Here is a 24,087-nt window from a genome sequence, read left to right as displayed (position 1 = left end):
TGTGTAGTATCTTACACATTGAACCGATGCCATTCTGAAATACCATTTCCATAAAAATCAGAGTTGGATTGATTCTGTCTGCCCTGGATTTGAGCCAACTGCAAACTCAATGCCCCCTGCTTTGCATGTAAGTGCAGATCTCTTAAGATGATGTCTAATTACATGAAAGATAAGTGAGATATTGCTAATCTTCCAAAATGGAACTTCATGTTTATAAAACACTATCGGAAAAAAATATCAAGTGATTTCAGTGGACACAATTATATAGATAATGATAAAGGTATCAACAAAACCCCTTCTACTCTGTGCATCTGTCTGAGGCACACAGTCAGTGCAACAAATTCATAAGCTAGTTGTGGGGAACAGAGGTTAAACAAAGATAAGCAAATGCTGCCCAGCCTGCATTATGAATTAGAATTATTCTTGCTCCCAGGAAAATGCAAATAATCAGTCTTCCTTCTTCCAATCATTTAAGTCTGACTCAAACAATGAATTACCTGCTGGAAACAGTACAGGCAGGAGACCCAGCAATGAAGAAAAACAGGAAAGGGGGGAAAATTAAATATTCTTGTCTACCTATGGAGATACAAAAAGTCTTAAACTCCCTGCTCCATAAGGCCCCATCCTTAAAAGCAGAAGGTTCACAGAGCACATCAACTCTCAGCTACTGGTAATGCTGTCCATAAATACATGACTTGCTCTGAGTCAAGATTTTCTAAACATTTGATTTGAACATGCCTTGCAGTAATCAAAGCCCAGGACTTCTTGCCTTACACTCTTTGTGGCCACTGAGAACAATTATTCAATTTCTTGCAGCAACCCCATTTAATGTACTCTATTTCCTCACCTCTCAATCTTCGTTAGAAGACAAGCCAAACACTTATTCTTTCCTCACTGGTCACGTTTATCAAATTTATTCTCTCCTCATCCTAACCAACACTGACACAAGGGCCTTTATATGTATTTAAAACAAAGCACTGCCATCTCTGGATGAGAAAGATGGAAAAGTAGTGCTCTGAAGAGTATTACATCTGCTCTACAGGCTGTAATCACACTTAGAGAATTTGAAAAAAGGCAGAAATGGAGGCAGGAAGCTTCTCACAGAGTGAGTCTTTGTTATACTTAAAAACTTTGTTTCCTTAAATTCCCTATTGTAGCAGTTGGAGTAGATACAACTGGCTGCCACCTGCAGAGAAAGTGACCTTTGACTTCAATATGGTCAGACAGAATTCTTTAATTAAAGATGCAACGAATTTTAGAGCTCAAACTTGAGAACTTTTTAAGACTGCATCACTTCTAAAAGAGAACCCAATTTAAGTGGAATCACACCTTTTCTAAGAAGCTTTTGCTTTTAGTGTTCTACACAAGCATTAACACCCTACTGACCTGGAATACTTGAAAGTCCTCTTCTGAACAACCACAAGCAATACTGTTTTAGAAGGAACTGCTAATGCATACAAACACTTAATACAAACAAGAAGTGAAGAGAAATCTTGTTTTACAGTACTCACTTCCAGTCACGAGATATAAAATACTGGAGCTCCAGGAGCCTATGCTCACAGTCTTCTACCATTTTCTCAGTATACAAGTGCTCCATCAGGCAAGACAGAATCCTGCAAACAAGAAAGTCAGGCCACAGATTGTTAAAATCATTCTGAGCTTCCCTGTAACAGCTGGTGTTGCCAAATCAGTCGTCCAGTGAACCAGAGATAAGATGTTGAAACTCAGTGAAGATCTTTCTCTTCCTTCAAAAAGATTACATCTAAAACAAGTGTATACCAGATTTGTATTTGTTGTGTTCCATTGTTTGAGTTATCTCAGCAAGTCTGATATAAAACAAAATCATAAGGAGTATTCCATGGAAAACCTGGCCCAGGGGAGAATACATTATCAGATCTGAAGACAAAGAAGACACCCATCTCTGCAGTATGGGTTTGCTTATCTGGCCTTTCCAGGTTTGCCAGTTTGTGATATTGCTTGAGACTTACATGGTTAGAGAAATTAGCACATCAAATGTTACAACCTTAAGTCTAAGTGCCTGTGAAAGCTACATCCTTCACCAGTACTAAACCAGTCCTATAAAGGACTGCTTTTACAGCAAGAATGGAGACATCTCAGTGCAGCTCTGTACGACTGGTCCAGAGTAACTAGTCTGGATAGATTTTAGTGTCTCTACTGGTCACACAGTAGAGACACACATAAGGCCACACAACCTTCATGGATGCCCAAGAGGAAAAAAAGCCCCAGCTCTGACTGAGAGGCACCTACATGGGGTCTCCAGACCGTATGTGCTTGCAGGCTGTCTGTATCACTGACTCGCAGGCCTCGTTCAGCGCGCGGTCGATGCGATAATCGGCACCGGGGTCCGTTTCCTGAATCAGGGTTTGAAGCTGAAGAAAGGAATTGTGGACAGGAAAACAAATGTTAAAGACATAAATGAGACCACTTACAATCTCTCACTGTGGTAATTCTATGCCAGTAACAACACCATGATGTATGAACTCTGCTCTGCAGTGTTTTATTTTAAGAGCTTGTGCTGCCAACTCCAGCACTGCTGGACCCTAATTATCATTATGAAGTAGCCCAGGAACATCGTATGAGAACGGTTTCACACTGAAGGTCAGCCATGAACTTGGACTACTTACATACCAATTTACAGAGCAGGAGAGGTAAAATTTGATTTGCCTACAGTATTTTTGATCTGTCTTAAGCTTCAATGGTAGCCTCATTCCATAAGGCTGGCAATACCAAACACACAAATTTTTTGAATTTTCATGAATACTATTTTTTTTAGTGTGTGTGTGTGTGCGCATCTAAGGTATAAAATAAATCCAGGACACCATGTTTTAACTACTCAGGAGAAGCCATAGTGTAAGTGAAAGATGAAAACAAAAATATTCCAAAGATTTAGAGACCAGGTGTGCCAACCCAAAGCTGATATCCCAGTACTCCCTTTATGACTTCTAAGCTGCAGAAAAACAATTATCTTTATTAATAAGGAAACATCACTTAGCATATTTAGCACTATATTACAAAATCAAATGTGGATACAGTCCACACCATGTGAACACTAATTTGGGAGGTGTCTGCTGGGCCTGGGGAAGAGAATTTGGGTAACTCTCAGTTTTGGGACAAGGGTAGCTTCTGGACCTTAACTCAGCCAAGGATCCCCATGCCCTACTTCATTTTCCATCAAGCTGTAGATTTCCAAAGACTGATGGAAGGCAGACTGGTATCATTATTTGGCAGGCAAACATTTTCAGCTGACAAACTTGAAGGGGGGAAAAAAAAAAGAGAGGTTGCTGAGAAGGCAACTGCACACCAACATCAAATGGTCTATATGCTCTTAACATCTTGACACTTAATTAATGATTTTTGTCACTGGCTCTCAGCCCAACTAAATCAAAAGCACAGTTACAATTTTATCCTCCACCTTTCAAAGTCTGCATCTAAACACCATCCAGGAAACTCTCAGGGGCAAAGCCCTAACATCACAAAAAACAGGCAAGAAAAAAGCATCAGAGAACTGGAGAAAATACAAGCTAGCACTATTTATCCAATAGGAAACTTGCAGTCATGAGGAGAGACCACAGATTGCCTGGGAGGAAAACAGGATTTCCTGCAATTTGCTCTTAATTATGCCCAGCCTCAACTTCTAAGGGATGCAGGCAGCTGAGAAGAGCACTATTTATCAAAAATTCTTGGGATATAATAATAATAATAATAATAATAATAATAATAATAATAATAATAATAATAATAATAATAATAATAATAATAATAATAATAATAATAACAACAACAACAATAACAATAATAATAATAATAATAATAATAACAACAACAACATTATTTTCTACATCTATACATCTCTGACAGTGGTCAAACAGAACCTTAAGGTCAAACCTTAATTGGATGTGTTCTTTACAAACTTTGTAAGAGTCACTGCAAGAGGAAGAAGAATATTATGGTTTTGCTGGTGCAGAAACTCACACAGCCTGCATGGATGGGGAATACCCAGTGTGTAAACTTCTGGGATTATTTCAAGTCAGGTGACTTTCATATGAGAAAGATGGGTGAATAGAATCTCAAACCCAACACTTTCTTACACACACAGATAAAATATACTGGCCAGAGCATTATGTTGGCAGGATTCTCTCTCAGGTTTCAGTTAATTGGTGTTTTTGTTGCAATCAAGTGGAAGAGGCCAAAGCACGCCAGGTACAACAGCTCAGAAGCACTGAAGCACCTCCTTATCCCTCCACCCTGTTCTGGGCACTACTGCAGAACTCCTGACCTTAATTCTCAACCACATGCACGATGTGCACCACCAAGCCAGCTGCCCTGACTGCAGGGAAGAAGGAATAATTTGGCACCAGTGATAGAAGTGAAGGTTGTATAGGATTTTTCCTCCCTCGCACAACAAACCCTTAGAGCTGAAAAGCAGCTGAATAAACTTTACAATGCTCTGAACTTTTATCCTGGGCATGGAACTAAATTTACAATGAACTACCAATTTAACAGCTTAGAAGCTGGAAGAAAGAAATATTTGCCCTTTAAGCAGGGATTGGAGTTTTATACACTCAAAGGTCTGAACCAAAAAAACCCCAAATGTAAGAGCAGGGCAACATAGAAGCCACATATTTGAAAAATGATTTATCAACAGCTCTAAGATAAAATATTGCTTCCACCAAGCAACACCAGAGATGCTAGACCCTGCCAGTATAGCTGCAGACCTTTGAGGGGCTGATGCTCACAATTAAGTGACACTGTATCTCCTATCTGATGACTTAACACAGCACACACATCCTCCCTGTGGGCAGGATCCTTTATGAGACACAGCACACACCATGGGGCCCTTTTCAATATAGAAACTTGAAAACTTACAGAAAGTCATTGCTCCTCTACCAATCACAGAGCTTTAGCATTTGGCAAGTTCACTACTCAAACTGAGACTAAACCCCCACACAGCTCTGACATTTGGGTCTAGATGTGCTTCCTGCACAACAGCAGCTAGGTGTGAGCACAGACTCCCACATGCAAGATCACTCTGGCTGAGGTGTCTCACAAGAAATGGAACTTCTCAAATTAAAATACCGGTGTTTGAGAATGTCTAACAGGGCATTTTGTTCAAACTTTTAAATACAAATAATCACTCATAATCCACCTGCAGGAAAAGGTACTAGTCAATGCTCTTGCAGGAAAACGAAATGGATGCTCTTTGGTTGTGTTTTGTTGTTTTAGGATTCTTTATATTGTTTCTGGCAGATGGGCTAATGTCTTCCTCTCACAGGGCAAGCAGAATCAGAGCAAACCTTCACAGACAGGACAGGAAGTAAAACCAGATCCAAAATAGATGTTTCCCCTTCCAGTTGCCTCTGGCAAACTTTCTAGGCAGGTGTGTCTGGTCATAGAGCTTCTACAAGGAAGATTTTCAGGATAACACCTGTTGCTTTGAGTTAGCCAAGAAATCAAGGTGCTGTATAGCATTAGCTAATGATACTGCTAAAAGCACAAGGATGTGAGTTTTTGACTCTATAGAAAAAACAACATCTGGAGATGGACACAAAGCACTGCAGCAAGCTCTGCTGGGACCATCCCAGAGCACCTATGCTGTTTTCCTCTCTTTCTGCAAGTGAAAATGTAGGGGCACCACAGACAACTGCTGAACCATCAAGAGCCACACCAGAAGGACACATCAAAGGTGCTCTCTAGGTACCCAAAAAGAACTGAAATGGCCCCAGCTTACTCTGAAGAATGGATCTCTAACTTCCCTTATTCAGGGCTTGCCATATGGGCCAACCTCATGTGACAAGCAGTTGAGGCCTCTAGCCCAAGCTGCACAGTATCTGTAAGAGTTTCACACAATATTCTCTTCCTTGCAAAGATAATTTATCTACTTTAAAGGTAAAAGCAGAAAGCTCATTCTAACACATTAAGTCAAAACACAACAAAGCCACTGACAGCTGAGACAACCCTTACCATTCAAATACAAAAATTAAGAACAATAAATTATTTAGTGCTTCAAAAGTTGTAGGCAGCTATATAGTAGTACTGTGTCAGTCTTCAGAAACTCAGAAGATTGGAATGTTTCTCCTGTTCTTGCAATCATCTATTTCCTCTAGCCCATAAAATCCAGACAAGCTAAATGTAGGTATAAAATCAACACTTAATTTGCTTTCTCATGTCCTTTGCCCAGAGAACAAAACACATTTAACTTGAAGGGGACTTGTGGACAATCCTATTTACTATTGCATCAACTTACTGTAAAAAAAATAAAAGCAGTAGCTTAAGTATAAGAGAACTAAAAAACCTCCCAACTTCCCCTAAATTTCTAAAGATATTTTTCTCTGAAAGTTTGAAATGCCATATCACTTTTGGGGGCCTCCTGTTTTGACTTATTCTGAACATGCATGTCATGATCTAAAAGTTATTCCCAATATTAACTGATCTTATGAATATTTGTAAATAATGAAATTCTGAAGCAGCAGTTTCAATTGCATATTCAAACAGAAACAAATATTCAGTTTTTCACATAAAGGCTGCAAAGCTTAAGTCACGCACTACAGATCCCTGCAGGAATGACTCAAACTGTACAGCTGCTGCACCAGTACACCTGGTATTTATGCAGAAATAAGCCTCATCACAAAAGCACCCTATGACTTACAAAAATTTAACAGCTATCAATTTATCTTTGATAATACACACAAACCGGCCTAATTTGAGGCTCAAGTCTTAAGCTACATTTAAAACAAAAATGTACAGAACAGTGGCTCTGTTTATTAAAAGAAGTCAAGAGCACACATCTCCCCAAATTCCAACATCAGCACTAACACTCCCTTGCCATTTTTATCATTGCTGTCACTTTTTTGGGCTCATAGATCATTAAAACCAAAACCAAGTATTAAGTACAAAAACATAATTTCATATTAAAAAAAGCACTAATGAGTTTGAACAAAAATTAAATTGTTTTCAATTTAAGGAAATTATAAGCAGGATGTCTTTGGGCTAAAATGGAGTTTAAAAAAGGCAAAAGGAAATATCCTATTTTACAGAAGTTGTTTGGAGGAAAATGGCATTTCCTTCAGTGGCTGCAAGCACATCAAGTCTGCTGTACCTCCCTGTCCCCAAAGCTCCATTTCCATCATTAAAGCTGAATCAAATAGCAAAAGTAAAACTGAGTGGGAAGGTGCTTTGAAAGGTTTTGTGCGTTTCCAAGGACAGGGCACAGGGGGGAAAGGGAAGGAGAGGGAGAAAAGGGAAGGACAAGGAATGTTTTAGAACTATAAAAGGCAAGTTTCCCTACACCTTGCACCCAGGAGAGAATTCCATTACTTCAAAGCTGGTGGAGAAGAACTATAGAAGATCCAATAAAAAGCCCAGGGCACAACAGTCCAAAATGGTTTTTTTGAGGGGAAAAACACCACCCTTACCCTTGCTACACACCAAGTTCACAGCACGGCAATCACACAACTGCTTCCAGCACTCAGTGGCACCCAGCAGAGCCAGGCTGACTTCAGCAGAACCTCCATCACAAGGCACAGCGTTGATAGAAATCAGTGCTGTTACCAACCGAGCAAAGTGTAAGTGAAGTGATAAAAGGCTCCTTACTGCCTGCTGACAGTTGAGGCCCACGTTGCCCTTCTCGCCGCGGACGACCTTCATCAGGCAGTGCAGGGTGCGGCCCTTGCGGTGCAGGCCGGAGCAGTGGTGCTCGATCTCCCCGCGGCAGCTCAGGATGATCTCTGGGCTCAGAGAGAAGTCTTCCATCAGCATGCGCCGGTAGTCCAGCATCTCCCCCTGGCACTCACTGCTCACCTGTCGACCTGAGCCAAGAGAAGATGATGTGATTTAGTAGCAATGCTTAGCAGAGCCCTTCTTGACCTGTGCTACCAGTGTGTTGGAAGAGCGGGGACAATGTCCACACTCTGAACAACACCAGACTAAGACAAATGTGCTGGAGCGTTCGTGCTGGGGAATAAACCAGTGGTTGTGGTAGCTCCTGTCATTTCAACAACCCTGTAAAATATAGCCAATCTATGGATTTAAGACAGGTTTTTAAAAAAAGAATGCCTGAAAGATTAGGAGAATCTGATTTTGGATTTCACATTACAGGAGTGGCTTCTGAAGAACAGCTGAAAGTACTCATGGATCTGCAGTTCTGTAGCACAAGTCAGCTTTTCCCCACATGCTCAAGGGCTCCTTTTTTCACAGAAGTCATCTTTGGTAGGCTCACCAGCTTGGTATGTAACTGGGAGAAGAATTTGTTTGGACAGCAGGTTAAACATTTTCTCCAATGAAAAGGTTCTCTAGGGCAATAGTACATGAATGCTCAGGAAGACAAAACTCAGACTTAAACAAGAGCACATATGGAGTGTCCAACTGTAGCTGCACAGAAATCTTGCTGTAGTAAACGCTTAGATCTGCTATAAGCTTTCCTGCAGTCCCCATCACAACCTATTTAAATGTGCACAACATCCCATGGAACAGAGGACACCACAACAGGGGCTGCCAGGTGCTGTAACACATGTACATGGTGCTGTGTGGAATAGTTAAGTGCTCCTCCTGGCTATGCCTCATGCATGAGACATTGCAGAACCTGTTCCACCATAAAAATGAATCGCTGAACAGCAGTTTTATGCATGCAATTCGGGAAACCACCTGCCCTACTGCAGGAAGAAGTGAAAAAAACCCAAAAAACAACAACACCCCAAACCACAACTTTTCAACGAACAGGGCACATCATTCCCACATCAATCAGAAGCAATGAGTTATTCAAATTCACAAACGCAGACTGCTTGTGGAATTATGGCAGCCTTTCCATCCCATGCCAGAGGCAGTGCAGCATGCAGCCCTGCTGCTCACTCTGAAACCACCCAGCTGCATGCCAGGAGGGAAAACAAGCAGTTCTCCAGTGCAGATCTAGAGGATGTAACACATTGTTTCATATTATGGCAATTTCACAGAGAACCTTTAGCATGGTCCAGCTGCACTGAGCCTTCTAATGCCTTTGGAGACAGCAGCTGATGTTAGGGCACCTCCAGCTTACATTAACTTAAATGACCAAAAATAATATTCTCACACTTACTTTCTTGTTATATAGGGAAAAACCAGTGTCAGAGAAATTAAGGCATCTACTCAAGCTACTGAACTGCAAGAAAAGACATTATTTACAACAGGCAGAGGACTTAGTAACCCTGGTTTTCCCTGAGTGAGGATAAACAGGTTCTCTATGCTGTGTTTTAACCTTGTAGCATATTTAATGCTTACTACACAACGGAGGAAAAGAGCTGCTTGAATTCACAGTGAATAGAAGGATTTGCAACTACACATCAGCAGTCCAAGTGGGATTTGCTATTTTGCATTTTAAACTTCTTGTCTGCACAAAAGGAGTCAGTGGCAGAGGGGTTTACTCAGCTATTCTCATCATCAAAACAACAGTGATGAAAACACCATGATGAGGAAATTTGCCTTGGAAACAAAGTTTGGAAAAAGGAGAAGGGGACTGTAAATACACATTGAAGCTGAAGGTCCCTGAATTTAAAATCAAGGTCCCAGCAAGTTTTGAACTGCACTCACCTCTGTGCACAGCAGACTCTAAGCACATGAGCAGATAGGAGAGCCGGGCTTCCCGCGAGCGGGGCAGGTTCTCCACGTTGCAGCGGTATTTCTTCAGGTCGCTCTTACAGGACTTGGCCAGCGAGTAACTGACCTTGTAGTCCTGGGCAATGAGCTTCTGGCGGGTCGTCAGCGCATCACGACACTGCAGGAGACACATTGGGGTGGTGGAATGAGCTTCTGTGCTGGGGCAGAGAGCTGGACCTGCTGCTGACAAGTTTTCAAGCTGCATCTCAGAAAACAACTGATGCTTTAAATTCATGCATTTAAGCTGGACTGCAGCTAAATTTCATTTGTCTCATAGAAACCACGCAGTTAACAATGCACACCGAGGTCAACAGATCAGGGGTTTCAAAGGGAGCAGCTCTCTGCAGAGCAGTTCTCAGAACTGCACATTCATCCAGCTTTTTGTGAAGTGCGTGACTCATTCGTGGTAACTAGGAGCAGTTGCTGACATTTATCCCAGCTGTGGTACATGCTCACCCCATGCCCTCAAGAAATAACTTTTTCCAGTCGCATTTACAAAATAATGCGTTTCTTGGATTTGTTCCGCAAGGCGCTGAGCAGATGATAGCAGATAAAAGTCTAACCGTGGGAATTTCTAGCCATTTTCCACAATTGATGAGGTTCACAAGGATGCACTGTGGCCAAACCTGAACCCAGCAGCTGCAAGAACAACCCTCTAAATTTCAACCAAAAGAGGACCTGTAAAAACACTGCTACACTTCATAGCTTTTGGTTTAAATTATGTGAAAATTAAATCTGAGGGCAGCAGATAACTCAGAATAGCTCAAGCAAATTTGTCCATTCCCAGCCCACTTGAAAGGAAGGAAAACAGTGACTATGTAGAGTAGATGAAAGAGGGAGCAATCTTGGCACAAGGAACAGGAAAGTCCTAGAACCTGCTCCCCACTTTCTTACATCAGGTTTTTGACTTCACCCCCTTCTTCCCACACCTACTTGAGGACCTGGAAAGTCCTACTCCAAGATATTCCCACTCCATCTTTCATGCTCCTGTGCAGTCCCAGACCCTGGGAGGGGACAAATGTACAGCTCTGGACACAGGAAGATACAGGCTTGCAGATACCTCATCACCTGAAGTAGGGACTGGCTGGAAACAGCCCAGGAGCCAGTCTTGGATGACACAAAGTAAGACACCCACCAGCAGCTATTGCTGGCTACATGTGTATGCAGCAGCCGGCAAGGAGTGACTCTTTGTTGGGTAACAGCTTCTACAAAACCAGTGACTTTGCAGATGGCCAACCTTGGCAGCTACAAGAGTGAGAACTACATTTAGTGCTCCTTCTGCTCTGCAAACTGCGTCCTCAGAGCATCCACCTCTCTCTCTCTCTCTCTGACGTCATCTGCTGCAGCTTGGTGTAACCTCTCTACATCTTACATTCATACCTCAGTCAGCTGATCATGGAAAACACCCTCCAAAAACTACCAGTGTCCCTGTATAACTAAACAGAGGTTAAGCAACAGCAGCAGTTCATTTCAGTAACACACTTCTACAAAATGGAGCTTTGTTTAAAGCCCTCAGAGATCACTTGTTCAGATTTAAATTTGTTAATTGGAACCAAGCTGTCAGACAGCTAATGCAATTAACAAAAAAGAAATTAGTCTGATCCCTTCAGCACTCTGAGTCAGGCTCCTTCAGCAAATCTTCTCTGAGGAGATCTTTACAGATAGTCATCTTCACATCCTTCCCAACAGATTACAATTCCATATAATCCCAAACACTATGATGCTGCTTCCAAAATCAGAGAAGGCATTGCTGCCTTAACAAAGCACCTACACCAATACAATCTTTTCAGAACTAGCTTTCTAGAACAACTTTTTTTTGCTCTTGTTGAAAACCACATCTTCAAGAAAACCAGAAGGAAAACTTCTTTTCAGGCACTGAACCGTGCATCCTTCCCACACAGAATGTGATGCCTGAAAACAGCATTCTTAAAAACACAAGTGAAAGAAACACAGCTTCTTTTTGTTTTTAATCTGTACAATTAGAAATCACCATTTATCCAAGGCTTACCCCAGCATGCTGTGACTGCTACTTTAAACAGTCAATCACAATGCTACCACTTGAGCTCCATGTCTTGCCTCTCCAAATTACCCACCCAAAAGCTTTGATTTATTTAAAACCTTTACTTGAAAGACTGAAACTTGAAACACAAAAATATCAAAGTAAAAGCATTTGTTAAACTAGCTGATTATCTGGCTAGGAAGATGACATTTTCCTTAACACTGGAAAAGAATAATGCAGCCAGGACTGAGGAGTGATCTGATGATTTCTGCAGTAAGGATTTGTCTCACCAGGATACCTACCTTCTCACTCATTGATTCTTCAAACTTGTGATTAAAGAGGCACTTGTATACTCGGCCTTCCCCAGCCTGAGTCTGTGAAACAGAATAGTAACAGTTACCCTTAAAGATAATACTTGTAACATTTGATGAGTAGGCTAAACCACACCTGAGGAGAATTTTTTTAAACTAATAATACATTTGAGTTAATATTTCAAATGGCAGCAATAGCTTCTATGCAATAAAAATCCTTTAAATTTCATTGCATAAAAAAAAAAATCTGGTCATGCTCATCACCTTTTCAGTGTAACAATTCTCAGCTAATACAAGCTGAGACTGAACAATGCAGCTCATGCTAGGCATAAAAAGTGCTGCAAGTACAGTCAGACCAGGCTTTGCGCAGCAGCTCACAGCTGTAGAAAGAAGTGGTCACTCACCTCTGCCTTTCCCCCCCACTCCCTGTCATACCAGTTCTCATGCCCCTTAAACCATTTATGCCAAATCAGTTCATTACCCATTGGGAATAATGTGTGTTTGTTGGGTGAATGAATTAATGCTGGAATTACTGCAAAATGACAGTTACAGGGTGTCTATTTTTAGTATTACACAATAACACTCAGGCTCCAGTCTACAGTTCCCTTCACTGCTCTTTCCAGAGAGGTTTTGGGTTTTTTTAATGGATTCCTGTAGAGAGAAAGGAAGAGGAAAGCACTCACATTTTCACAGAATCGCTCTCTGTCATCTCGGCATGCGAAGTAGAGATGCCGGTCCAGGTGGAAGTCATCAGAAGAGAGCTCAGCTACACGAAGAATTGCTTTCTTACACTGGTCAGAAACCTGGATTCGAGGGTCAGTCTCCTCTGCCTCTTTTACCAGGCCTTTTTCCAGGCATGCCACCACCTCTCCTTGTGAGTGAGCATCCTATGGCAGAACAAGACACCTGTAACCAAGCTTTTACATAATCAAGTGAGCTGTGATTCTGGCTAAGTACCATATTAATTAAGCAACAAACTGTCTACATATAGACTTCCCAACATTCAGCCTAAACCCCATTTAAATTCAGAGGAGGCAACAATTAAGACCTGTACTAACCACACTTTATACATCACCATCCCACTGATGGTCACCATGAAATCCCCCCCTTCAATGCTCCTGGCTGGTTTTAACATGACTTAATGAGATTATCACTACTTAGTCACACTGCTCAGAGCAGTTTACCAAAACAGCCAAATTATCTTTAATCTGACACAGCTTTCTTGGCACCATGGCAACAGCAAGGATCAGCATCACATTAAGAAAATGCCTGGGGAGAGAAAAAAAATCATAGTTTTGCCATGCCGAGACAAGCCTTCAGTTTGGGTGGTGAAAATTTGTGATGTAAAAAAGGCCACTAAGGAGCTTTGACCAATCTAGGCTTCTCAATTCCTCCACAAAGAGAATTAAAAACTGTAAAGCATTCAAGAGTAGACAGAAGTCTCTGAAAAAGCAGTTCTGGCCCAGTGCTGTGCACCACATCTACTGTCCTGCAGGCCTGGAGACAACCTTGGACTGTGACTAGCAACTGCCAATAAACACAGAGAGCCTGTGCTTTGATCAAAAGCCTGGAAGAGACAGGGCAGAGCTCAGCAAAGCTCCATTTAGCTTCCTATATCTTCATAATGTGTTTAGAAAGAGAACCCTGCCCCTTCCATACCTCTGTAGGGGTCTGGTTCCTCTAAAGGACTCTACCGGTACAAATTTTTCAGGGCTTCTACAAGTTTTTCATGCGAAGGCCACCTTAATTTATGCTGCTCTGCTGCGAGAGGATACTGCCACTAAACTTACACTGTCTGAGTATGCAACAAGGCATGCATGCTCACATTCAGCTGAATCACTCAGCCTGGCATTTGCAGTCACCATTTAGGAGCCATCCCTTCAGCTTGCTCTGTCAGGCAGATCATCCACTGCTGCTACAGGAGCATGAGTAAGAGAGCAGTCTCCAGAAAACATGCCCATGATACACAAAGCCACACAATTCTCTCCAATCTTTTTGTTCTGACATGTCTGCTTACACAGGCAGCCTTTGATTCCTGTCTTAGTTCTGCTACACTTAGAGCACAAGCAGAATGGGTTAATTACTTGTTAACTTGTAAACACAACCCAGAATTATCATCAGTTTAAAAAGGCTAAAAGCAGTTTTCCCCCACAAGAAAAAAAAAGAGAGCAGAAAACCTAAAACCCACACCTCCCAAAATTCCTTATTTTGGTTTGCTCCTTTGAATGAGAACTGGCCAATTCCATATGCTGTGTAAGTATCCTTGAAGAAATATAATTATATATCTACAGTCCCTTTAGGACTGATCCTCAAATCTGGATTCTGAGGAATAGTACTCAGAAGTAAGTTTGTCACATCACTTAAAATTGCCATTTATCCATAACCACGTCAAACACAAACACTGTTCTGCAAACTCTCATGGTCAGTCACAGGTAGTAACTACAGCTGAGAAGATGTCAGGTGTGAATGACTGGAAACAACCATTTTTAGCTCCCGTGGCACACTTTTGCTCCTGCCTAAGTGAAGTGGTAGCTGGGAGGCAAGGCAGACCAAGGTTACTTTCACTCACCTGCAGCTTTCCCTTGCAAGCTAGCAGGAAGGGCAGAAGGCAAGAAAATCCTGCTAAGAAAATCAGAAGTTTCCTGGTTTATTACAGTGTGGGTTTAGACTCCTGGTCAGAGTCATATTATATATGTAAAGTAAACCTATTTTTAGTAGGAAATCTGGAAAGCAGGTTTCCATATGCTGGATGCTGAATGTTTGCTGTTACACTTTAGGGACAACATGAAATGGCTCATCTATTGCATTCCTTTGCTAATAGAGTTTTCACATTTGGCCAGATCATCCTGAAGTGCTGGTTACTCTGGTGCCCTGGGTTAGAGCAATTTTAAAATATATGTCAGACTCAATAAAAACACACACAAACAAACCCATCTGGCCCTTCTAAACCTAACCCTCTCCTCCAACCATCAAGCATTTACACACCTCCTTGTGGTGCCCTTGAGGTTCCAGTGCCCATATGACACTGTTTGGAAGATTTACTGGCCTAATCTGGGGTTCATTTTCAGGCAGATCAGGTCCCTGGAATGCTAGTGCTGACTAGTTAAGCAATTTTTAAGGAGAGCCTGACTCTTCATTTCCTCAAAAGTGCAGGAAGACACCCACACTACTGCCAAACAGAGCATGGGACTCTACAAACATGGTTTAGAGAAATACCACTTCAAGCTTTAATTATAGGGTAACACCTACTGTATTTAATATTGTACAGTCTCTTATTACAGACTGGAAGGGAAAACAAATGTGTGTACAGCTGCACTCAACCACACTAAAGCAGCTGGCAATCAAGGCAATCAAGACTCCTGCCAAGGATGGCAGGACAACTTTGACACACATTGGGGATATCTGCATCACCAACCAGCTCTCCACCTCAAGAGATGCCTGTTCCCACTTGCATTCCATGTGCCAACATTCCTGGGTGGTCACCTCAGCTTCAGAGGCACCAAAGTCACGGGTCACCATCCCACAGCATGAGCTCTCCCAGTCCTGCTCCAGCACCAGCTGCCTGGTGTGTACAAGGGTGAAACACCTGCTGCAGCTCTGCTGTGGAATGAATGCTAAAAACCATTTTCCTCTATCCATGACCCATTCTCAGAAAACCTCCATTGCAGAGTTGAAAACCTCTAAGTTCACTCCAGAAGTCAGGACTCCCACAAAACTGTTGCCTGTTAACAAAGTCTAGGCCTCATTTCTCTGAAGCAATACACTGAAATACAAGAGATGAAATCTAAAAACCACATGTGGTTCTTGGAATGTAGCTTTACCTCCACTTTCAAGTGTTAAATGTAGGATTTTAACTGAAAGTTGCAAATATCTGTAAAACATACGAGATAATTATCTAGTCTGGAGAGCCCTGAAACTATGAAGAGTTTTATGAAAGGATATACCTAGATCCACAAAAGATACAAGCAGCTTTCCAGTACTGACCCACAGCACTTTGAGCCACAGAGGAATAAAACTTAGTTCTAAATGTATGTGCCCAAGCAAATCCCCTTCAGCACAATACTGGGAGATTTTAATTCCTATGACTAAAATTCAAACTCCAGGCATCCAGCTTCAGGCCAAAACAGAATTTTAAAAACATTTGGTTTACTATTCATTTTCCATTAGATTTCACTTTCCCCCCAGTATAGTTTAGGCTTTGTAACTGCTGGGGATTTTTTGTCAGTTTTCAGAAGTTTCTCAGAAAAGATTTTATCCTGTCTGAAACCTGACATGCCTCAAGTACACATCTGTTCCAGCTGCAGCCTTGCAGATAGAAGCTAGAAAAGTGACCAAAAGAGAATGAAGAGTTAGAAGAAGCAGCAGGCAGGAGAGTAAAATATAACCTGTCTCATCAGCACAGCACCCTGCACTGGACAGTTGTGCCAACCCACTGGATCTAGAGCAGCCAGGCTATGGAAAATCACCCAAGAGATCTACTGGGAGCTCCAGTTCAGCATTCCACCTGGCTAACCCACACACCAGGGATGCTAGGATGTCTCTTGGATTAACTAATTCCCAGTACTTCAGAAGACAGTACACTGCTACACTGCACTGAGTAAACAAAGAGTGAGCTGAATGTTATCTCTTCCCCTTTAGACTCCGTTCCCTCTGTGTCCAGTACTTTTGTGAAACTAAGGAAAAAGAGCAACTGTACTCAAAGCACTTAGAGGTAAAAAAACAAAAAAAAACAAGAAAACAGTGGTCTCCTAAGGTGACTTCCTTCAGAAAAAATATTGTTATCTGATAAAGTACTACCAGAGATGTGCAACTGACACTTAATGTAGCCTTCATTATGGCAAATAATCAGCTACAGCTTGGACATCACAGCTAAATAGCACCCTGGCAACTACACACTCCCCACTAGAGTTTGATACAATCCTGGTCCTTTCCCAGGATTGGGAAAGTAGCTCATTTCAATCAGCAGCTGAAGGAGAAAAGCTCCACTGCAATTACCCATTTCAATTTCAAATTAGATCCCTATTGCATGAAGATAAAACAACTTTAAAATATCAGGAGACCAAATTCATTATGAAATGCAACAGTCACATGGAGAGGTGACTGAAACTACTATTAAATGTTTCTCCACTAGTTGGGAAAAGATGAAGACAAACCTCCCAACACAGGCATGCTAGAAAACTTGATGCCTTCAAATGGCACAACTACAGCCTTTCTGTTACATATAGCAAAATGAAATCCAGGGTCAGATCAAGACTCCTAAACTGAACTTTACTGCTCTTACAGAGCAGAAACTCAACTAGAAATGTGTGAGAAGGAAGCACAGAAACCACCACATCAGAAGCAAGGAACTCAGTAAGAACAGAATTCAATTAGGAAGTATCAAGCAAGTTTAAACAAAAGGGAGAAGTAAGAAAAGGAACATGGTTAGCTAGCAGAGAAGCTTCAAGAGGCAAAACAATTGCAGATTATCAACCTAAGTGCCTTTCACAGCTAAAAATGCCAGTTTACCCCAGTTACTCTGATGAAGCTATCGTACTGCAATCCCCTTGCTGCCTGATGTAGATGGAGTTCATGGTCTAGCTGTGCTTATTTCCACAAAAAAAGAGAGACTCTCTCTTCCTCCATCCTCCTCCTCAAGTGTCCAGGTCCTATTTATTAAATTCACAGTTACCTTCAATCATACAAAAGGGTAATGACTCTTTCTCTACAGGTAACTCTCAGAAGCTACAGCGTGGAAATAAAACCTTAACCAGCATCTGATGGAAGCAAATTAGATTTCTCTGAAGCAGCAAAGGGATAGAACAGAACACCAACAAAAGAAATGCTTGCATAGCCATTTATAGCTGTTTCCATAGCAGTATAGAGTACTTCAATTGCTCCAAGTGCCAAGGATGACAGCATAACAAAAGATATATGACAGGCTGCAACGCTTTTTCAAACCACGGCACAATATTATGGGTTGGGTACCAAGAAAGAGAGGAATATACATGAGCTGTAGTAAAACCCATAGAAGTTTGGTTAGTGATCACTTTGATAGCCCAGAGAAACTTGGTGACCCAAACTTTCCCTTTCTCTGGTGCCTTGTGACCTCAATCACCCTGGCCATCCTCCCCCTTCACCCGCCTGAACCAACCAATGTGGTGGGCTGTGCACAGTTGCCCACACAGGCCTGCCCACATTGGCTTCACTCCCACTATTTGAGATTTGGTTTATGCTTACAAAATCCCCTCTGCTGTATTCCTTCAGTGCTACCATAAGTATTTTAATTTATTTAAATTTGGTCAAGCCACAGGTAATATGCAGACCTGACACATGGGATTCATGTTACACTTCTGGTTCTATACTGATTGCTAAAAGCAATTTCTTTCTCATTTCATGAGGTCTTTCAGCCCAGTATTAGAAAAGAGCCTTTACTTTATGGAGAAAGCAAGTTACTCAGTTGTTACCAGTCTGAACCTATAGTTCACCCAAGTTCCTGCTGCTTGTGGGTGCTTTTTTCCTTGTTTCCAGAAATGAGTCCTTATTTTTGTGCTTTCACTGGCTCAGCTAAGTCTTCTGGAATACAGTAGAAATTAAATTTAATACACTAGCTGCTAATAGCTGTGAATATCTCAAACAACTAGGAAAGCTTCTTTGTTTAACCAAAAAATGTGTATCTTATTGCAAACCCCTTCATTAATAGCTCATTTATGAGACTAACTGTTATAAGCATAAAAGCTATAATTTAAAAAGCACTGTAAGAAGTTGATAGGCTAATTTTAACTTTATTCCCTAAACATAAAAACTTATCATACAAAAAAGTCACTCATTTCTGCAGCACTACACATTTGCTGCATTAGCTATGCTGAAGTAGACAGGGAAAGACAGTCCCTTGAAAATAATCCCACATCCAGTCACCATAAACTCTTCTTTGCATCAACCTCTGCTTAAGTCTCACAGGCAAAAGAACACTGACTTAGCAAAACCAGGACAGTACTGGTAAGTGTGTACTACTAAAATGTGATACCACACACCCCGTGCCCTTCAACTGATTTTGTAGGGGCAGAGGAAAGGAGAAGCAAACAGATAAAAGCTGTTGATCCAGTCTATCAACAACAGCCTGAGAAAGCAGAAAGGGTTATAGCACAGGCATCATCACTTTGATAACCTTCCTGCCAGACCCAACCAGACTGTGAAATAAGCCAAGCAATAGGCCTGCTTAAATTTATTGTTTGGATTCAGTGTACTGAGCCAAGCTCTAGAAGGCCTCATCAAAGAGACAACTACCTGCCAGATCACCTGTGGGGGGCTGTGGAAAGACAAATGAAAGTCTCTTCATAGCAGTTCCTCTCAGAGGAACGAATGCACCTTTATTAAAAAGGATCCGCAAACAAGCAGGACATCACCCTTTTCAGACAGATGAGATACACCATGAATTTTCTCAGTTGCAAGTCAGACAGTAATACTATTGCAGAGCCTCCCCATCAGTTTCCTGAAGTGAATGACTTTTACAAGTCTATTGGCAATCTACATGTTCTCCAGATACCTTTTCTCCAGGTCGAATGCTGCCACATTTCAGGAGATTGATGTCAGCTTTGCAGTCATCCATGAAGCCACAGATCAACCGATAATCACTGAAGATAATGGCTGTCATTTTAGTGATGTACTGATGGCACTGGTACTCAGTGATGTTGCCTCTGTGATCCACCAAACATGACACCAAGAACCCTTTACCAACTGGTTCATCTGCACACTCCTTTATCTGTTAAAAAAAAAAAAAAAGGGAAAATTGCAGTGGCTGCAGCTTATGAATTTAACCTTATAAGAAAATCCTCAAAGAAACTTGAATCTGTAGCTTCAAAATCTGCTAGCAAAGAAACCCTCTAGGCTTTAGTTTGATTTCCAGTAAGTCAGAATAATTGAAAATATTTCAGAAATGAGAAATCTCATGTGTGCCAGCATCCAAAAAAAGCAAACACAGCGACCTTGAGGATTATAAATTCTATTGCTCAATAATCGTCTTTTATAATTACACTGAACCCCTGCAATCAAGTAGACTTGTAGGAAAAATGCTAGTTTGACAAACCTTTATTTAGAAAACTGAGCATATTACAACATCTCTAAATCATACTTAGACCCCATTAGCCACTTGACCTCACACAATATAAGATTTTGGCCAGAAGTGAGACTGATTCAAAAGTCAACACTATTTATGGAACTGTTCATAACTTGCTAGGAGATGAAAAATACTATAAAGGAAAATTCTCATCAAGTTCTTTTCTATGAGGCTCTTGCATGAATTGTTGTACTAAAAACCATTTTACTCAGTGGTCTAAAAAAAGTAAAAATCACAGCTAACCAAAGCTGAAAGCTGTGCAGGGATTGGAAAAGCAGCGTACAAGAACAGACAGGTCCCCAATATAAATCACAGCCTGCACTGCTCAGGAAAGCAGACAGGCCAGACCAACCACCTCTGGAAGTAAAAGATGCAGGCAGTTTTGACAGTGTCTTTCCAAAAGAAGGGGAAAGCATGGTTACTTATCAGTTAAGGATGGTCCCTGGAGGAATCATTCGACAGGAGCAGCACAATGCCACGCTCAAGGAGCGCTGAGACGACACAACTCTTTAACCCTGGCAAGCCCATGTTGAAATACTTGCACAGTTCTAGTGGCCCCTGCTCAGGAGTGTGCTGAAAACTGCAGTCATAATGCTGCAGAAAGAACCCCTGGCAGGCAGACACTAAAGTTTAGTGCTGACAGGTTTGCAAGGAATAGATACATGGGCTGACTTGATTGCATCAAAGATTTGTCCCTGTAAAAATACTGAAGGGCTCATCAATCTCAAGGAAGATCTATGGCAATCAATAATTCTGGCAGTTTCAGATAACAAGCAAGGGCAGAGCTAAGGGAACAGGCAGGAAACCATTTTGTCAGTTCTCAAATACCAAGTTGGAATATTTATATTGGAAATTTAAAAATATGGAGAGCTGTCTCTAGGAAGATAAATTCTAATTCGAACAAGAATAACTCAGGGCATCCTGTGACAGACTCACACAGGTCAGACTAGATGAATAAAACAGATCTCTGCCTCAGCTTATGAGGCCATTACTTTCTGTGTGACAAAACATTCAACATTTTAAACATCATTATTTGAAGGCAGATGTAGGCTGGTGAAACAGTTTATATTTAATCTAAATAGCTACTAGAAAAACAGTTACTAAAGTCAGTGTAATTGTTACAGATAAGGTATAAAATACATTTTAAAGTGAAAACACACAGGATCCTTGCAGGGTGAACAGGACAGAGTTGAGCAAGTGCTCTCTGAGAAAGCTGCATCTTTGGTTTGGCCCTACTTCAGCCCCAGTACTGTGAGCCAAACCAGCATACAACAGCAACATGATGTTTTTGGAAGAGCCTGGCTTTCGAAACAGCCCCAGAGCTCCATGGCCTGAGCCACTGAACTGCAGAAAAGACCAACTGAACATGTTATTGCCAGGCCACTTCTGAAGCAATCACTGATATCTGGGAGCCAACTATAATTCTAGGTTAAAGCTCTTGCCAGAACTTACAAAAGCCACAACAGATGAGAAGAAAATAAATTGGAATTTTAAACTGTATTTAGCTGATAAAATTAAAGGTGCACTTTTCAGAACATACCCATACCCAGCTGGGTCAGTCACCATTTCCCGAATTACTTTTTCTAGGAATTGCTCTTCTAGTTGTATTTTGTTCTTAGTGCAAAGCAATACTTTAAACAGAGCTGATTCACCCAAAAAGTCACCTATACCTGTTAGTGGCAATTTGAGGAAAATATGAACAGGTTAATATTGTATGGGAGGAGTATATGAGCCCTATATATCTGTTTAAAAGAGTTTTGTAGAAGTACCTTTGAAAAAATATTAGAGGAGTGGTTTATGTACCTGGCTCAGTATTAAACACCAGAAGATCAAACATGAGATTATTGTTCCTTATCTAACCTTTTCCTTTAACTAAAAACCACTCACCAAATGGCAAAATTCTGAAATTATGTATACTCTTCCCACTGCTTTTAAATGTAATATCCCAGATTTACAGGGCATCGTTTACAGCAATGCCAGACTGCCACTGTATAAAAATGGTAATTAAACAGACTATTAAAAGAGCATTTTCAAGAATGGCTTGGTTGTAAAAATTCTGCAGCAGCCATATGACAAAAACCAGAAAAACATGATCCTACGATTGAAGATCGATAAAAAAATGGGATTCAACAGATCTGGCAGTGTTTGCTTTTGGGAGGTACCAAATGCCAATTACAACAAATCCTTTGATGCAAGCTGTCATCCACTGTTTGATCTTCTAGCCTTCTTCTAATAAGTATTTTTTGGATCTCTCCTTACACTAAACAACTTACACTAGAGCAGATGAAATGGTTTTTTAAATGGCAAGTTTATAGGAAGGTCACATTATATTAGTGGATATACAAACCATGTTTTTGAGAACATGTCTCAGGGACTGAAATTAAGTCAGCTGCAGCCTGTACAGCTGCAAGGGGCCTTGCTTCCACTGCTTCCCTGAAGTCTAGCTGAAAACCACCACAAACAGGGGAAGAGACCTCAGCTCAGCTAGCTCCTGCATAAGCTCACAGCCTCAAGACCTCGAGCATGAGCACAAGGAAAGAAATGATTGATCAAATCATCTTTGAAGCTGTACCGAGGAGAGTGGATGCCTGAGACACAGAGCACAAACTCCACAAAAGAAGTTCCTAACATGGTCTCCTTGGAGTAACTACCCTTTAAAACTTGGAAAAAAACCTCAAGTTGATTATCATTTGATGTCCCTGTGCTTACTCCTTCTGCTAGCAAGACACAGTCCACAACCAGCCTTATGTTAAATTTAGCAAAAGCCCTGCTCCAACACCACACTTATAAATGTCACACACATGATAAAGAGGGGACAAATCCAATTCACAACCGATTTCTGACAAAAGGTCTGCTAGAAGCTGGTGGGTTGCTAGTTCAGCATTTCTTTCTCCCATCCCTTTGCCTGGTACCACTAAGGTACCTGGCTTCTCCAGCAAGGAGAATGAATTAATTACGGGTACAAATTTAGTATATGATACTAGAGCTTTCCCAAATCATTATTCACACATTAATTAGCTATTAATTAGCGAATTAGCTATTAATTCACAAAGAAACAGAAAAGCCCCAATGCCACAAGAGCAGCTGTGCCTTCCTCCTGGCTTACCTCGGCAATAGTGGACTTGCAGACTTCTCTGGCCACGGATTCAAACTTTGGATCTGTAGTCAGGTTCAGCTTGTAGTTCCACAAGAGCTATCAAGGAAAGCATTTGGAGAAAGGCAGTTTAAGAGGTTTCCATGGAGAATAACAAATATTTTGCTTCAGAAAACAATGAAACATCATTTATACCCAATCTCTATCATCATCCCTCTACAGTGAAATGATCAATAATAAGTCTCCTTGACAACACCTTTGTCCCTTCATTTCTACAATAATTTTCTCATATTGAACAAATTCAGGCTGTCAGAAATCTCTGGAAGGTCATGAGCTGACTCATTAAAAGCAAAGATAACAAATTAAGAATGTTTCATAACTGAGAGGATAAAACAATGAAAGGCTTAACTTGTTACTTGCTGCATACTTAGCAACACCTTTAGCCCACCACACCTTTGTGTGCCATGGTGTGTCTGCCTGGTGCAAGTGAACTGAACACATTAGATCCTCAATAGGAGCAGATGTCATGCTGAAAGCCTTACAAAAACCTAGCAAAAAAAGGCAGGAGACAAAGCAGCTTGATCCTTCTGTGAGGGCTGTGACCAGACAACTTTTTGCATGCAGATATATTTCAAATCTACGGGAGGTCCACTTTTGCTAAGCAAAATGGTCCCTTAGAACTTAGACTGCAAAAATGCCTCTGAAAGGACCAACTGTTCTTCCAAGAGCCAGCAATGAGCTCATGAAAGAGCCTCAATGCACAGGATCATTGTGCAAGAATCAGTCTTGGGCAAGTCACACCCTGTAGATACATACACACATTCCAGATGTCCTCCTGAGGCACTATAAAATAAAAATACAAGGTAGGGTCGTGAAACCTCAAGAAACTAATAGCTGAAGTGTTTCCTGATTGCTCTATTAGCTCATCTGTTTTTCCAGGAAC

At 41.2% G+C, this 24,087-nt stretch overlaps 1 protein-coding gene across 1 annotated transcript in view; it reads right to left on the bottom strand.

Annotated features, from left to right (window-relative positions):
- Positions 1-24,087, bottom strand: part of GLG1 (golgi glycoprotein 1) — an 82,853-nt gene that overhangs the window by 18,880 nt on the left and 39,886 nt on the right. Inside the window, exons 3-10 of the mRNA XM_059857210.1 lie at positions 23,157-23,243; positions 19,481-19,696; positions 12,639-12,842; positions 11,947-12,018; positions 9,580-9,763; positions 7,612-7,826; positions 2,269-2,390; positions 1,512-1,613 (exon numbers count right to left, since the gene is read on the bottom strand). Of these exons, the coding sequence (XP_059713193.1) occupies positions 1,512-1,613; positions 2,269-2,390; positions 7,612-7,826; positions 9,580-9,763; positions 11,947-12,018; positions 12,639-12,842; positions 19,481-19,696; positions 23,157-23,243 (1,202 nt within the window). The remainder of the gene's footprint in view (positions 1-1,511; positions 1,614-2,268; positions 2,391-7,611; positions 7,827-9,579; positions 9,764-11,946; positions 12,019-12,638; positions 12,843-19,480; positions 19,697-23,156; positions 23,244-24,087) is intronic.

Source organism: Haemorhous mexicanus, chromosome 12 (genome assembly GCF_027477595.1).
Source record: "Haemorhous mexicanus isolate bHaeMex1 chromosome 12, bHaeMex1.pri, whole genome shotgun sequence".
NCBI classification, from domain to species: Eukaryota; Metazoa; Chordata; class Aves; order Passeriformes; family Fringillidae; genus Haemorhous; species Haemorhous mexicanus.
Note: the sequence above shows the minus strand (reverse complement) of the source record. Positions and strands in the feature narration are given on the sequence as shown.